The sequence below is a fragment of the Channa argus genome, chromosome 21 (genome assembly GCF_033026475.1).
Source record: "Channa argus isolate prfri chromosome 21, Channa argus male v1.0, whole genome shotgun sequence".
NCBI lineage: Eukaryota > Metazoa > Chordata > Actinopteri > Anabantiformes > Channidae > Channa > Channa argus.
The window spans coordinates 9,207,277-9,225,002 of NC_090217.1; the positions used below are offsets into that span (position 1 = coordinate 9,207,277).

Sequence of the window (17,726 nt, forward strand, 5' to 3'; positions counted from 1 at the left end):
AAACGTGAAAATGATCAGTACATTCAGAGACTGAATTAAAAAATAGAAAATAAAGGGAAATCATACAGAGGAGCAGACCAACAGGGGGAAATGAGAAAGAAGTGGAAGTATAAAGGAGAAAATAATGAGAAGCAGAACTTTGGTGTCCTCCTACTTGTTGGTATGGCTGAAGATAAAGAAAGCACGGGCCTCGGGCATGGGAACAGCCTTCTCCTTAAGCTGAATGTCCGAAAGTGGCCGTGGCCTTGGGCCCACTGGCATCTCTGGCTCATCTTCATCATCGTCTCCTGATCGGGAGTTGCAAGAAGAGAAAAAAAAAGTGATGAGAAAAGGTAGGATAACTGCAGCATAAGGTTTATAAGTATGGTCACTATAGCATAATAATGTAGCATGCATGTACATAAAATGAAAAATACTGAAACATATTGAAAAGTTGAGCAGCTACAATACTGTATGTGCTGTTACATGCTACATCTGACAAAGTGAGGAAAAAATAGCTGTGTGTGAAGCTTGACTTGTATGCATAGCATGCTTTACCAGATTTCCAGAAGTAACTAGCCAAGTAACACAGTAGGTAATTTTACAGGACAGTCCCATAGCCCTGTATATTTGCTGCTTAGGTTCTGTATAAGTTCTCTATTAATACATTCACTTACTCATTGTTCAACTCACTATTACATGTGTTACCTATGTAATCATTCGCAGGATATGGATTCTTCTCCTCACTCTCATCTCCACAATAGTCATCCATGTGGATCTGCTGAGGGAGAGCATTTATTTATTTTATTTGCTTTACTGACAACATAAACACCACCAGCAATTTACTCAATGTGTGTGTTTGTGTATACCTTTGTAGCAGTGTTGGTCTCTCCATCGGAAGTGATGGATTTCAGCTCTATCTTCTCTTTCTTCTCTTCCTCCAAAGGTGGTTTTTCATTATTATGTCGCTTATCTGGACTGGCCAACCTGGAGGAAGAGTGAATATGATCCTCATCTTTAGCATATTCCTCCCTCTCTTAACCCTAGCAGTGTTAGTAACATTAACATTAGAAGGACATAGTAATAAAAGAGATGCTAAAATTACCCAATAAAACTGAAGGGAAATGTCAACCTGTCTTAAAATCCTAATTACTCTAATTGTTGTGCTTTTTAAATTTTTTGTTTTAAAATGTCCACTATCAGCACCCTAAAATGCCTAGTTGAGTATTCCCAACTATACGGGATGCTGCAAAATATAGCATTTACTGCTTTTGGCCAAACTTTCCCCGTTTCTCTCTCCCCACTGCCAATGTTTCTGGTATTGGTCAAACACAACGTTTTCTTTTAATCTCATTCTTCCTCCTTTCACTTTACCTGGCCAGTTTTTTCCTCTCCTTCTCCTCTTCCTCTTCTTTCTGGGCAGATGTCAAGCTCTCAGCATCTGCCAGATTGTCTACAGCGATAGCCAAGAAGACATTTAGTAGGATATCTGTTCAAAGGGTTGATGTTAAGGATGTTGCTTATCTATCTGATTGTCAGTGTAGTGGGCTAGAAACAGCCTCTACCTATAGAATAAGTGAATAATTAGTAACCCTTCTGTATCTGAAAGACACAGAAGTCCTAAATGCATATATAGTAATCTATAGCAAACAGTTGCGGCTGGTGAATGTTTCCCCAGGCAAAACACAGCCCCCCCCTACTGCAACCGCATCTTAAAGAGGGAGAACATTTTCGTCAACCCAGAATCATTCACACTGTATTCCATTTGAATACATATTAAAAGTTAGCTGCCATTCTTAGATCAGGACTTGTCAGTGGATTTTTTTCCTTCACCGTCCAGATCAACATCTGGGCTCCGGAGTAGCTATTCGTGAAAACCTCTGCTGTGGTGGGATACAGTTTCCGCAGATGAAGAGGATGATAAAGTAGATGCAGACAAGCATGCCAGGAAAGGATGGTCCACCATATGCCATAATGCCATCATACATCACAGAGTTCCAGTCCTCTCCTGTTAGGATCTGAGGAAAAAAAAATAAACATAATCTCACACATGCAACTAAATGAATTTCATTTCATTTTATTGTAAGTCTCATATCATGCGAGATTAAATCACTTATAAACCTTTTGTACAACTGTAGTAGGCAAAGATTATAATTTCATGGACACGAGCAGAGAATGAATTAGTGAGCAAGAAGGAAGAGAAAACAGCAGCAGAGCAACACAAAGAACAGGAACATTCAGCATTATAGTATCATTACCTGAAACACAGTAAGCAGAGACTGGGGAAAGTTGTCAAAGGTGCTGCGTCGGGTCTCGTCAAAGTTAAATTTTCCCCCAAACAGCTGCATGCCGAGCAAGGAGAAGATGATGATGAAGAGGAAGAGCAGGAGCAACAGGGAAGCGATTGAGCGAACAGAGTTTAGAAGGGAGGCCACCAGGTTGGACAGGGAGTTCCAGTATCTGGGGGTGAAATGTCCAGGTAAAACGGCATGTTAGTGCATACAATAAAAGACCTTTCTCAAATACAAAGTCAAACTGATCAATAAAATGTGTTTTTGGCTTTTTGAAAAAAATTGTTTCCTCTCAACAAAGGACATTTAATATGATAACCCCTATTGTTTCTGACTGTCCAGCATTGCACTAGGTGACTTTAAAGTGTGTGTTTGTTTGGGAAGAGAAACAAAGACATGTACGGTCTTTCTCAGCAAAAGTCTGCTCAGTGGATATCGAATATGACAAATGTCTTTACAAACCTGGTTATTTTGAAGATTCGAAGCAAACGTACACAGCGTAACACAGAAATGCCGAGAGGAGACATGATCTGGGTTTCCACCAGAATGGTCTCAAGAATTCCTCCACATACTACAAAGCTGTCAAAGCGATTAAACAGGGAAACAAAGTATGCCTGTGTGGAGAGCAAAGGGACATGATACATATGTTAAAAGGTTGAAGGTATAAGCAAATTATATAGAATTTACATCTATCCTGGCAATTTGAACTTTTTCCTGCATAACAAATTTGGCAAATAACACTGGCATTTTAGCTTTAGCCTCCTACCTGTAGGCCCAGACTGTACATCTTCAAAAGCATCTCACCAGTGAAAAGTGCTAGCAACACCTTATTGGCTATGTCTGAGGAGAAAGAAAGAAGGTGGAGAGAGAAGGGAGGAACAGAGGAAGGTAAAGGTAAAAGAAGTTAGTTCACGAGAAAGAAGGGAGGATAGTGGGCAGACAAATGAGTTCACGAGAAAGAAGGGAAAGCGGAAAAAGAAAACAGGTCAGTTAAAATAGACAGGCGTCAGTATTTGGGTGTATGTATATGCAGACTTGTGGGGTAAGCTTACATACCTTGTACATCGGTTAACCACTGAGGCTGCTGATGATGTTCAGAGGCAATTGTCAGAGTGTTGAGAAAAACCAGGAAGATGACCAGCCAATAGAAAACCTGTGATTTGACCGCTGCTCGGCACTTTCTCCTGCACAGTCTGTTCCACCTCCGAGAGTAGCGACTGAGAAAAAAGAAGAATGGATTGAGAGAAAAAGAGATGTGAGGTAAAATGGTAGCAAACAAGAGGTATAGGCAAAGAAACGTGGGAAAAGAGGGACGGAGAAAGTGGAATGTCAGCCAGCGTCAAGTAAAAGACAAAGGAAAAGGAGGCATAGAGAAATATATAGAAAAGAAATTTGAGATAGAGTGACGACCCATGAAGAAAGAGATAATAAAAATCAAAGAATGCTCAAATGAAACAAGTCAAGAAAAGAGTGAAACATAACGAGAGGAGAAAGAAAACAAAGAAAGTCAGTTCATTTGTATACAGAGGAGTGGTGACATCATCTCTCGGCCTGTGGTTGTTGGGTTGTTTGAGAGCAGAGCTGCGGAGCAGAGTAAGTCATCCTAAGAAATGTTTCTCACTCAGAAGAGGCCAATATAAAGAGCTCTGTCGTACAATGAGATATGCAACGTTTGCGAACAAAAAATACCGATTAATACTGACAGGACAGAAAAAGTGGTTAATTGTAGCATAATAATATTTTTCCCCCTTTTTAGACAATTCAACATGTTTATTGCCATTGTGCTATGCACAAGGTCCTTTGTAATTTTCTTGCTCTGCTGTTGAAAGTGAATTGTTTCTGGTAATTGCCAACTTCACACCCTGTAGCATGTTTATGTGAAACATCAACTCAAACAGCGATACAAATTTTTATCTACGCCAATGATTTGATAACTGTAAAAATGATAACCAAAATCAAAGCAACTCATGACAGTGATCTGTCTTCAAGTGTAAAGGCACAGAAGCTTTAATCCAATGTTTTATATTTACTTTATGTGTTCCACGTTTAACTCTGGACACTTAAAGCCGATATAGTTGTTATATCTGCAACACCTACAAGTAAAGTGAGAAAATGGCAACGTGTACTGTAACTACACAAATGTGTTCCAAATTAGCTACAAAGTTAATAAAGAGTCAATAATTTCTTTAATAATTTGTACATCCATTTACCTACCGTACCATACCAGATATGGCTTTTAGGAAATGTGTCATCTACTGTAACAGGACTCATTTCAAACAAACACAGCTCACTAGGAAGTGTTCTCTCTCTCTGTCCATGCAAAATTAATGCCTCACCAGAACTCTCTTTTACTTTGTGTACATTGTTTAGACTCAGTCAGAGATCACAGCAGCTTCTGTCGTGACAAACACACTGAATGTTACGAGACACAACTCACGACACACACAAAGGGACATGCATTCTTAAGGTAAAACACATATTATTAATAATACGTCTGATTGCAATTTGGGAAAACATCTTGGTGGCCTTTCAAAATAAATTGTTATAGTAGCATATAAAAATGTGCATATTCAGAATGAAAGCATGTCTTCAATGGCAACTTTATTTTTCAGTCCCTTAAGAGAAAAATAAACTCTACTATTATGTAGGGCTGACTAAATAAGAAGGAGGACTGGACTGAAACACTGTTCCCACCAGCTCTCATAGATTTCTAGTCTCTGACAATCTGGAAAGAACACGCACCTGACGGCTGTAAGCTCTGAGGTGAACAACACTGAAATCCTACAAAATTTCAGAAGAGGTGTTCTTTGGCCAAAATAAACATGGTGCCAACCAGCGTTTCATAAACGGAACAACTTAAGCTGAAAAGAACAAAAAGAAAAAAAGACGAACAATATTTAGAGCGAGATCCTGGAAAGAGAGTTGCAGACGAAACGAACACAAACTATAGTGTACAGACGAATATTGAGCTAAAATAACTTTACAAAACAAAGATAAGTTAACTGTTGTTAAAAACGAGAATGACTGTTAGTAACTGGATCTTGGCAGAGCAGAGCTTGAAGTTGGCTTTACTTTTGTGAGAGTTTCACTGCTGCCTACCTGCTAAAACAATGTGAGGTTAACATGGTATCAGCTGTAGTATCGGACATGTTTTTTGTGTGTGTACAAGTACACAAAAGCAGTATCGGACCCAATCACCAATGCTGTTATTGGTATTGGGACATCGCTACCATTAGTAAAATTCCTTTGATGAAACACAGTGGTGGAGTGGTTAGTACTCCTCCCTCACAGCTAGAAGGTCCTAATTTTGTTGGGCAAGGGCACGCATATTAAGGCGGAATCATACTTCTCCTTCGATACACGTACACGTCAACACAGACCTACACTCAGATACGTTCACACGTTTCTTTTATACTTGCATTGTAGAAGTACGTGTCCACAGAGGGCAATATCACAGTTAACAAACCTCAATGAAAATGAAGAAACAATCCAGAGATGGAAATTAAATGTGTTTGTTCTTTGCGTTTAATAATTCACAACACTCAGTGTCTGTAAAGGTAAACGGGGATTTCAAGTATAAAATGGATAAAATTTGCTAAACCTTTCCCAGACCCCTGCAGGAAAGGTTCTTTGGCAGGATGTTCTGCTGTGGTGTTGTTAACTGAATTGAATTTCACAAAAGTAGAGAACACAAATAAACGGAAGTATTTGAAGTCTCTAAAATTACCTTGCTTTGGCTTAGGTGAGGATGTGATGTGTTTGATAGACAAAAAACTACAATGTCCTGTCCTTTGTTGATAATGAATAACAGGAGTAGTCATTTCAAAGAAAAAATGGTAAATTGTACAACAATAGACTAAGTCAAACATCATACATAAATAATGCATAAAATGAGTGTGCACATCTACTCAGGTACGAACAGTTAAATTTCTTCTTCTTCTACTTTTCAGTAGATTTCGATCCTGACTCCCGACATTGTCCAATTGGCTTGTCTGACGCACATCTCCATGCAATGCGTTGTTGAGATTTAATAGGTGTGCATGTTGGGGCCCCTGCGGCCTACGGTTCCCCATAATTCCATTCTCTGCATAGGTCTGCATCTACATTTCGTGTATCGACACAGAAGTATAATTCCGCCTTTAGGTTACGTGGTGACTGAAATTAGCTCCAGCACTTTAAGTGCCTTAACCATGTTGAATATAATAGATCAATGGAACTTTTTTAGAAAGATGCTTATTTACATTCTCATTGAGAGTTAGCTAAGAAAAACAATCTCTCCTTTATATCTATCCTGCCACTTTGCTTTGCTTAGCACAAGGACTGGTAAAAGGGGGAAACTGCTAACCTGTCTCTGTCCAGCATTAACAAAATCCTAGCTTTGCACAGTCTGCAGGACATTACTATGTCCAGCTAAGAAATCAGTTCACAACTTCATGCTTTCGTTTGGATTAAACTAGATAAAATTCATCCTTCAGTGACCTTTAGAATTTAGACAGGTCTTGGTATCTTTGGACAGAAGCAGGCTTGCGGTTTCCCAGAGTTTCCAGTCTAACTGGCTGTTCTCTGTAGATTCAAATTTACTATAGAGTTGTGAGATTGGCATTTATATAAAGTTAGTGTATTATCCAAAAGGTTTAATTTTCTAAATAGCAAGACTCTCTAATTTGTTGGTGCACACCTACACACACATTCAGTGACCATACAGAACAAATACCATAGTAGAGACATTAGAGCGGGTGAGTTTGATGACTGTGGCAAACAACATGTACTGACCTGAACTTGGATTTGGAGATCCTATTTCTGGAACACAGAAAACAAAATGGATTATACACATAACACACATATAGACAGGTACACAACATGAAAGGGGTGATTTGAAAGGAATAAAGAACAATAGTTTCCTTCATTATCACAAATGCCAAAGCAAATGCGTTCCATGATCAACTTTGCTGTGTGTCAGCAGAATTCCCTCAACTTTCCAGATAAAATCAACTTGAATTACATATGCTAGTTTAGAGTCTGAGGTTAATTACACAAACACAAAAGCTGTTGGTCCTCTCACAAAAACAGAAAATGGTCAAAAAACATGTACTGTATGCAAAAAAAAAAAAAAGTTTATCCATTGTTACGCACAAAGTGGTAACCAATTCTAGGTACAATATAACAAAATGAACAAAATCATTATCATGAATGTTTTTTTTAACAAATCACCCCTCGCAGACATGTATACAGTGGCATCCAGTCAAAAGAAATAACGCTGTGTGTTTGAATTTCCTTCAATTAATTCTGGTGTGAAAAAACACAATTTAATGATATAACAACAATATCAGTTGATTGTTCACCACTGTAACAGCAAAAAGTACATACATAAAGAACTGAGGACAAGAGATTATGGAAGACATTTTGTCTCTGGGAAGTCAGGAGAGGGAAAAGAGAAGAGGTTCGTAAAGTAGGAATTTGCAAATCAAATCATTTAATTTGTTTATATAATTATTTTAAATATATAATTGAAACAATAAGATTGCCTTGACGTTTTTAGGGAACTCGTGTGTGTGTTGAGTACTGATTTTGCCTCTACAAACAGATGAACTGACAGACCAGCTGACTGAAGCAATAAAGTGACTCACAGACTGACTGAATGAAAGTATAAAATGACTGACTGATTGGATATGGAGGCTGACAGTGCACACGCCTCTTCTCTCAATGTGTCTTTCTCGATTATGAGATCACCGGACGCCCAAGTAACTTCTACCCTGAGGTCTGTCTCCATAGCGATGTGAAACATCACTGACCTACACTGAAAGTCTCAAGTGTTATCGCAATAACAGTGTGAGTAAATGCCCACAGCCAAACTTGTTGCACTCACAGAAGAAATTAGAGTAAAGTTTATGTATGAAATACTAGTTTAACTATGATCTATTTCTATTGCATTTTGGAGAAAGTGCGCATTGGGTTTCTGCCACTTCCTGAAGACTTGGTTATGATATATTCTTTTTTATGGCTTATTTTGGTCTGACGGGACAAACAAACAACATAACAAAAGACAAAGTAACAGATGGACAGCCAGAGAACAGATAAACAACAGTGTGCCAAATGTCTCTACTGGCTTTAGTTTTCCTTTGAGTATTTTTGATTCAGTTTGATTTCACCCCTATATTGTTTATTTTATACTATACCTTACCTTTCTATTCAGTTATCTTCACACTGATGAACAGATTATTATGTAGGTGTGTTTGCTTTTGTGTGCTCAAGTGGGCCCACTGGGGTCATTGCTCCTGTGTGGCCTTGTGTCTAAGAAGAAGCAATGCACTTGTTTGAAAAATGCAAAAAACAAAAATAGGACGGGAGAGCAGGAGCGAGTGAGTCAGCTGTTCGTGAGCTCCTAAAGGGGAGGAGGAAAGCCCCTCACTGGCAAACACATAGAGGACAGAGAAAAGCAGCAAAAAAGAAAGAGAAAAAAGAAAAGAGACATGGATCACTCTTAGATTGGATGTATTGTACACATATGTGCTTCTTTGATGATGTTTGGGCTTTGCTTGTACAGTACCTTGTGAGTTAACAGGCTTTTTGGCCTTGAGATACGGTAGGCTTCTTTTCTCATTTTATCTTCAGTTAATGCGCTCTGTGTGATGTTTTCAGTAAAGACTATTGTAGATACAGTAATACACGTGAAACTGATCCTAATCTTGTTTGATTAGTATCCCAACTATAAACTTGTATACTTTCACAAAAAACTATTTTCTCTTGATAAATAAATATTTCTATTTAAATAATAAAAATGGAAAAAACAAAACAAAACAATTTTCTTTAGCCTAAAAGAACTAAGCAAGTCACTCCTAGTATAGTGTAAAACCGTATAAGGCACAGTGATTGTAGTATTACAATACAACTAATTTATTTTACTGATTGTGAAATGAAAAGGCTGCCTGTGGAAAGAGCAACATTTGTTAGTTATCTTTTTAGATTAGCCTAAATTATATCTTGGCTGGATCTGACATTTTTAGCAGTTTGTCATTTGATGATACCCCACTGCATTCCGTTCTCCTCTAACCAGAATTAAAGTATAAACTCTTCCAGGCTTCCATGAGTTTGATAACCAGAGGTCTGGCTTTATGTAGATCACTGAGGGAAAAAGCCAGGCTGAAGCATTTCTAGAATTGGAAACACTCACGTGCTAATACAGCAAAGATGCTAGACAAAGCTCATCCTTTGGATTGACAAAAGGTGACCGAGAGCTGAGGAAAAGACGGGTGAAGTACTTACGCTAGCCGGGTACAGCAGGTTTCCCCCTCTACGTCTCCCCCAGGGGCATTGTCTGTGTTGACGGATTCATTTTCACTGGCTGGCATGCTCACTGAGAGACAGAGCAGAAGCAGAAGCAAAGAAAAAGAGACAGAAGATAAAGAGAGACATGAACATGAATTAAGGAGACTTGTTGAGAAACTATGCTTTTTTTTTTTGACTTGCTAGCTCAAAACTTAAAACACTAAAGCTTAAAACACTAGCAACCAAATGGCAACACACACACAATGAAAGCACATTCAGTTTTCTATAAGTAAGCACCAAAGAGCTGCACTGGACACCAGGTGAAACTGTGAAAAATCTGTATTTTTTGTAAGATTAAAAAGTAATCTTTCATACATTTATAAAGTCATCTAGCCCCAATATACAACCTAATTAAAACTGGTATTGACATGTAGGGATTCACAAGTCAGCATCGATCAACCCCTCTAATTAAGACACAGTTAGACACAGGCCCCGACTCAATTGAACCATTCCCAAATTTTTGGGACAATTAATTATTTCTTAAACTAATTACCCACTAAGTTGCTATACTAACAATATTTACCGGTTAGGGATCCTGGGACACAACCCCTGTGATAGCTATTAGGATGGTTTTTAACTTCTAAGCCAAGGGATTGATAAACTCCTGATGAATTAAGTCTTAACAAAATCCTTTTGCAATTGCATAGCTCACAGAGATTGAAAGAAAAACAAACACGTAGATTTTGGTCTGTGTTCCGCAAACATTGATAGGGATGCTGGGGCTTAATTTCATCCAAGGTGTGAAAAAACCTGGTAATGGTTTTTGGTAATGGTTTTAAGCTGCGAGAGCTATGGTTTGATTTATGTCAGTGTGAACATGACAAAATTAACCTGATCCAAGGATCTTTGTAGAGAGATGTGAATAGGTAAAAAGCTAACAGAGCCCTATCTTTCTTTTTTTATGAAGCCACAAGGAGACTGCAAATGTGTTACTTTGTCCTCATTTATAGGCTTGTGTAATGATGTGTAAAGATGGAAAGATGAATGCCATGAAGACCGTGATAGACACTGCTGTAGAAGAAGGACAGGAGAAATATGAATTGTCAGGTAAGGATAGAAGAGAATTAAAGAGGAAAAAGAGGGAGAATGGACTGAAACATGGGAATGGGAGGTAGGAAGTGATGCATGCTTCAAGGCAGGCGTGGGTGGAGAGAGAGGAAGAAAGAGAGGAAGGGATGAATGTGGGGATGGCTGGTTGAGTGAGTGATATGAAGTGATACATTACTTTTTATTGCTTCTGTCAGTCTCGGCCTGCCTGCAGGAACAGACTACGCTCCCCACGCTGTCACCTCAAACACTTATTGAAACGCCCTCTGGGTACCAGAGTCAGATACTGCATGTGAATCGCAATGCAGCTTGTGGTAAAATAAAATATCCTCTAATAAAAGAAGCAAAACCTATTCATGCAATCTCACTCTTATCATGCATTTAATTTACTGACATACTTATAGGAGATAAAGGCATTCCCCAAATACGAAATCAAATACACAGAGCTTTTCATACAGTTGTGGAAAATCCTGAACATAAATCTGACATTGGCCCTCCTGTATTCCTAATCCAATTTTCAGAAAGCTTTGTGTAGACTTCCATAAAAAACACAAGTAATGGTTATCAGATAGCCTTTGTACATAGTATTATGCCCTTCAATGAAGGTGTCTAGATAATGCTGTAATAAATGAATGAGCAATCAGGTAAAGCAAAGAAAAGCAAGCAAGCAGCCTATCTTAGCATGCTCTTGGTCATTCATAGCTACAAGGCTTGCACAAGTCACCAAGCCATTCCTTTTCCAAGTTCTGAGAATAAGCTTAAAAATTGATAACATGTGACTTATTGTGACAGAAACAAAGAAGCATTTGAATATTTTTTTAATAGGCCAACCTAGTTTTTAGGACAGAGTAACTGTTCTGCAATTGATCTATTCTAAATGACAAAAATAAGATTTGCAGCATTTATTTTTCCTTTATTGATTTTTTCCCCCCCGTTTTATATCATGCACTTAGTCATGCATGCATTGAGTTAACACGTTACAAGTAAAATGAGGGAAGAGTGTTTTATGATACAAGGTTGGTGATGGATGAAGTCAGAATTGCAGAGATGGTCTCTCTGAACATTAAGCCCTTTGGTCCAATCCACTGTTTGTTCCTTCACATCGACACGTGCCACCTGCTGCTATGCCACTTAGTTCAAAGTATTCAGGGCCCTCTGGTCTCTCCGGAGGCCAAAGCCTTTCAAATATAAACTCAGCCCTGTGCCGTCTTCTCAATGGAGCACTGAACTAGTTTAATACCTATTGTTAGAGTAAACCCCAAAGACCAGTGTCACACAGAGAAGGAAGGAGTTGAAGAAGGAAGCTGAGCAAAGGAACAGAGAGCATGGAAGAGAGATAAAAGGCAGGAGATAGGAAGGGAATGAGAAATAGAGGAAAGGTTCATACTTCTAGGGATTCATTCACTCTTACCATTATTGGCACATGTCATTGTATTAGAACATAGGATTACAACACTTTATCTGGGTATCTAAGATCTGTTTAGGTCTCAGTTATCATACTAAAACAGAGCATAAGCCAGATATTAATTATTCATATGGTTATGTCCTAAAGTATTTTTCAGATATTTCCAATAGTCTAAATGTCAAATACCCCAAACAGACCAAACACATTAAAAGTGGACTACAAATAACCATCAATGAGCTCATTAGCATGCATGCATTCGGAGCCAAATGCATTTTAAAAGTAGGTGAAAGGTAGGACAAATTACAAAGACCTCATATTTCTACTAAATAACTGCACAACGTCCTGGTGAAAACTGCACCAACCCCAAATCTTCAGATGTCAAGCTACTTTTCTGAGACCTCTTATTGTCAGAGCTAGCATGGCTGGTAATATTGTGTGTGCACGTGGGGCGGGTTAAAATGATTTGAAACAACAAAGAGGACTGTGACATCACCAGTAGTTTGTAGTTTATTGTAGTTGTCATGCAGTGAGTAAACTGAATTGCATGTTTTTTTCTGTAATGACACTGTCCTCTTGTTTATTTTTCAGACAAGTCAGGCAGATGTGAGCAATTTCTTTTCATTCCTTTAAACTTATACAGGGGAACAGTGGTTTCGTTTTAATACAGTAATGTTGTTTTCTCTCCTTGTCACTTATTGCTTGTACTGAGCTCTTGCATTTATGAACGTTGGATGTTTAAAAGTTGATAGCCATGAAACATAATACAGGTCTATGCAACAAAGACATGCAACTTAGTCAGCAGTTGAGATAGTAATTAGTGACTAAATTTTAGGTCTGCAAAACATTAGCAATGCTGCATATATGGCCTTAAGATCAGATTCATTGTCTCTGATAGTTGTGCAGAGGGGATGAGGAAACAACAACAAAATATTTTACAGTGTTAAAAAGCAGCCACTGTCCATAATACATGGGGAAAGGAGAGGAGAAGAGAGGAGAGAGGACAGGATAAGTATCTAGCAAGGAGAAAAGGCTAGAATCATGTATCCGGTAAATCTTTAACTAGTGGTGGACCATGCAGACAGACGCACACGCCTTACGGAGAAAAGCCGCATTTTTCTTCACTGCTCCATGCAGAGACCGAAAACGATGGCTCTTACCTGGGGACAGAGAGCATGGCTGAGCAAGACAAGCACACACACCCACACACACACAAACCCATTGACACACACAAATAGGCACTCACAAACACCACAAATGTGCAAATGCACGCAAACTCTAAAATCAAACATAAATAAATGTATATTCACACTGGTTTGGATGCTGAACACAGTCAGTCCCAAAAACATGACTGCTTCGGCAAAAATTGCATTCCCTCTTTACAATCACTCATTCTGTTACTCCAGCTATAATCGGACATTGTACTAATACATTGTTGGCAAGAAAGCCTTTCTTTTTCCCTCGTATGCCATTTGGTCTTTTAGTATAAATATTTTTCTTGGACCCCTAGCCATCATACCTAAACCAAAACTTTATCATTTTCCAAAGTTAGAAGAAATAACAGCAGAGGAAGTGAAAGAAACAGAAGAAGGGAAAGATGGTAAGAACATCACTAGGATTCAGATTTTACAAGTTTTTGGAAGTCACCATTCACTTTTAAAGCCCGGTGATGTATCGTTTTCACTGAATACTAAACAATTGCTTTCCTATTAACCAAATACAACCTCTAATGTCTTCTGTGATTTTCCATTTCACCCTACTCTCGGACACTATTTGCAAGACTGTGAACATGTATGTTCATCAGCTTGCTTCTTGATACTAGGCCCATTGTGTTGTTAAATTCTGATCATTGTTACAGTGATATAGATGTGACTGCCCAAGCATGTCACACTGCAGTATTCCTACATGAGCCCCACTGTGCAGAAGCACAAATGCAAATACTGAGCTAAACAGACACACTCATGCACACATGGTAGATAATTTAATATCTGTCTATGTAAACCAATCACTGCATAATATTGCTAAATGGAAGATTACTTCATACATTTTGATAAAAATAGAGTTAGAATAGCATTTTCTTTTAAATAATAGTTATTTTAACTAGTGTTATCTCATTAACTTACAGGATTAATTAAAATTTTGATTTCTGTAGGGTTTATAGCTATAGGCAATAAAATCATGCTTCTTCTGGAATTTGAACCTTTAAGTGAAGGACACATGTAAAGTGATACTTGCAGGGACAGAAAAACGTAAAGCAGAACACTTGTCATCAAAGTGGTAACAAAAATATATTGATATTTTCGAGGTTATTATGTTAGTGAATAACGCCATGTTACAGACAAGTGTGTCTCCCTACTTGTCATCTGTAAGGTAATCTGAACCAAGAGTTAGAAATTATTACAAGCACAGTAGCACATGTTGCAGACATGCAGAAAAACAGACATATAATGCCCTTAAAGTCAGCAGAGTGACTTAAACAAACAAGCTTACTGCTCTTCTGACCCACATTTGCTAAAGACACTAAGGCAGTGACAGCAGTGACAGGATGTCAAAACAAGACAAGGGCTTGCAAAATTCACATACACAAATACAAAGTCAAACCCCTAAGAAACAGAACACAAATGTGCAGCAATATGATCCATACTATACGTAAATAATGTATGAACTACAGTTCCACACCATTCACCTCACATGTCCTGGAGTGCTACCTCATAATTGAAAACTGCCTCTTGACACGTGCACACACATGATGTACTGTGTGGTCTTTCAATCAATATCCTGTAATAAATGACACCTATGTTCAGTCACCACAGACAACAACATACACACAATAAACATTTGTCACAATGGCATTAAAAGCGAATACATGATACAAACGTGTGTAGTCCCCATCAAAAGTGTGTGGTCCTCATCAAGACTCGGTTATGATGTGAAATCCCATCTGTTCTCTGACCCAGATAATCTCTATACTGTATCCAATATCTGCTATTGGCTCTACCATTTCTCTCTCTCTCACACACACACACACACACAACCACACACACACACAGTTCTAGTCACTGCTTCTATCCCTCTGTCTCTATCTGAGCATCTATTTTCCCCTCCTTATCCTTCATATCGATTCTTCTGTTCTCTAGGTCTGCTGTCCCTTCTTAGGACATACTTGTGTGTGTGTGTGTGTGTGTCTATGAGCCTATGCAAAATGTCCTGGGCAGCAGGGACAAACTGCCCTCATTCATCTTCCCAGAGAAGGATCCATCCATCGAGGTGAGATGGACGCAGAGCAATAGAAATATTTCTCCACCTTCACAAATAGAGATGATTGATCACTGATAGGAAAAACTAAATCACATGTATCAATCATTCTGTCAGATCATCTGAATCTAATGACCTAAGTTATGCTATTTAGAAAATGTAATGGACTGATTCTTGTACCTAATGAATACCCACACATTTAATACTTGCATATTGTTAGTTATTTTATGGATATTAAAATATCAAGCACTTGCACATTCTGTTGAGGATTTTTAAAACAACTACAGGTTGTCCGAATATTGACCCTAAGATCAGTATTGATGTACTGATGCAATGAAGCATCTCAATATTGGGAGGTGACATTTTCCAAATGGTGGGATACATTTCAATCTGCCAATATCTCAGAAAATGCCGATGTATTTTTGCGACACTTATTGTCCCAGGAGAGGCCAGTTGTCAAACTTGAAAATAAGTAGACTTGTTAAGGGTTAGCCACAAAGGTGTTGTGTCATTTTCATGGTAAGGGTAATTGCTCATTTGACTATGATAATGTCTTCAGCTTTTCCTGAACGATTAGACCATCATTTTTTTTTTCACCTTTGGCAATCACCAGTTTTTCTTAGAGTGAGCTACACCGCTTTGCAGGAGGTGAGCAGACTGTGTGCGGGTTATAAGCCGAATGCATGGTCTGCCTCTGCATATTTAGTCACTATTATTCATTTTTCATCATCTACATTTTTATAAAATAGTTTGCAGCAAATACTGTATATATTTAAAAGTACATGAACAAAAGACAGACACTAACACACACACTTTTCCCTGCATCTCATTCTCACCATCCCTCTCTCAAGTTTTTTTATCTTCTATCTCTTTCAGGTTAAAAGAGGTCAGCACTCTACTCGCCCTCCCAAGTAAATGTAGTTTAGTCCCAAGAAGATATGTGCCATGTGTGGCAGCCTCTCTCTAAAGGTGTTGGAGAGACAGAGAGAGAGAGACAGGGTGTTAATATGTGTGTAATTTCTGTCAGAACACAAGTACGCACATTCCTAAGGGTATACCTACAGTACGTGTGTGAGTTAGTATAAGTACATGAGTGTTTGTTGTGCCTATGTGAGTGTGTGCCCAGAGGCTATTAGCTACAGTCTGACACATTCCACTAATATCTAAACAGGTTTCAAACCTCAAGAGAATTCTCAGCCAAAGCAAGCAAACAATATTAACATCCTCTCAGTCTGTCAGTCAGTTACTCTGTCAAACACTCAGCAATTCATTCACTGAGCGTGAAGCACCGCCATAGTAAAGAGAATGCAGTAAGCTCACTACTTATAGATCAAACACTAGATATGACACAAAAATATGCATTCTGACACACATGCATAATTATCATCGGAACTATTTTGTGCACGACGCACAAAGTATCTTCTCACAAAAACACCACATATCCAACCAGGCTTTATTACACAATATCTCACTGTACTCTACAATATATACAAAAAATCCTGCCAACGTTACCACATAACAGTTCATGAATCACACATACATAAGCACAGTCATCCACAGAGCAGATACATCTTTGCTCTCTCTTCGGCACGCTCGCATTAAAATACTCACGGTTTCTGGGTTTTTCGTCGTCCAGGCCTTCTTCATTCTCTGGGTCAATGTCTTCAGCCTGAGTGATCCAGTCTAAATAGCCCTATATACACAGACACACATAAACACAAAGAAAGTACTGACTAATGATGAATTAGAAGGACAGTCATCAGGTGCCTGTTTTGCTCCATGCTACTGTACCAACTCGTAAACTTTATAGATGATGTGAGGACATGCAAAAAAAGGTGTTAAAGTTTTTGATAGTTTAGTGTTTTCTTGTTTGTCTCTAAACTTCCCTAGTATCTTTTTTCTGTAAAGCACATTAAAAAGGGATTTTACCTATTGTACAACCTATCTCAATTATTCAGTGTATATTATGGAGCTACTTGAGTGACATCCGGAAGGAAAAAAAAAAAAATTGGCCACGATTTATTAAGACGTGGGAATGACTTACAATGTTGTGGCTAAAACCTACTGTATTAACAGGCGTGAAAGAGATAATGTGTGGCCATGACTTATTAGGGAACAAGTAAGTACAATGGGTGGTCGCGATAATGCGTGGGAATTAAATGACAAACTGCAGTAAAATAAGTTGTAAATTGTATTTCAGTGCTTTCTATCTGAATACAACAGGACATCACACAGTGAAGTGATGGGATTAATTAGTTACATAGCACCAAGGTCTATTGATGCAGTCTTCAATGACACCTCTTTCACATCAGCTAATCTGTAGGTTAAAACTGTGCCATAGCCCACTCTGCACATCCATGTCACCTTCTGTCAGCGCTCAACTCTGTCTCCTTATCATATGACACTCCCTTGAACAAGGTGACTTT

The 17,726-nt window shown here is 38.5% G+C and overlaps 1 protein-coding gene across 27 annotated transcripts in view; it reads right to left on the bottom strand.

Annotated features, from left to right (window-relative positions):
* cacna1c (calcium channel, voltage-dependent, L type, alpha 1C subunit) overlaps positions 1–17,726 on the bottom strand; it is a 177,056-nt gene that overhangs the window by 38,099 nt on the left and 121,231 nt on the right. For 15 of the 27 annotated variants that reach the window (XM_067490599.1, XM_067490622.1, XM_067490616.1 and 12 more), the window contains 12 exons: positions 16,912–16,993; positions 9,534–9,624; positions 7,044–7,070; positions 3,327–3,487; positions 3,037–3,110; positions 2,733–2,884; positions 2,238–2,439; positions 1,877–1,997; positions 1,354–1,468; positions 849–966; positions 673–760; positions 155–287 (listed from right to left, as the gene is read on the bottom strand). In XM_067490599.1, the coding sequence (XP_067346700.1) occupies positions 155–287; positions 673–760; positions 849–966; positions 1,354–1,468; positions 1,877–1,997; positions 2,238–2,439; positions 2,733–2,884; positions 3,037–3,110; positions 3,327–3,487; positions 7,044–7,070; positions 9,534–9,624; positions 16,912–16,993 (1,364 nt within the window). The remainder of the gene's footprint in view (positions 1–154; positions 288–672; positions 761–848; positions 967–1,353; positions 1,469–1,876; positions 1,998–2,237; positions 2,440–2,732; positions 2,885–3,036; positions 3,111–3,326; positions 3,488–7,043; positions 7,071–9,533; positions 9,625–16,911; positions 16,994–17,726) is intronic. The other 12 variants (XM_067490618.1, XM_067490606.1, XM_067490617.1 and 9 more) reach the window with 4 other exon arrangements.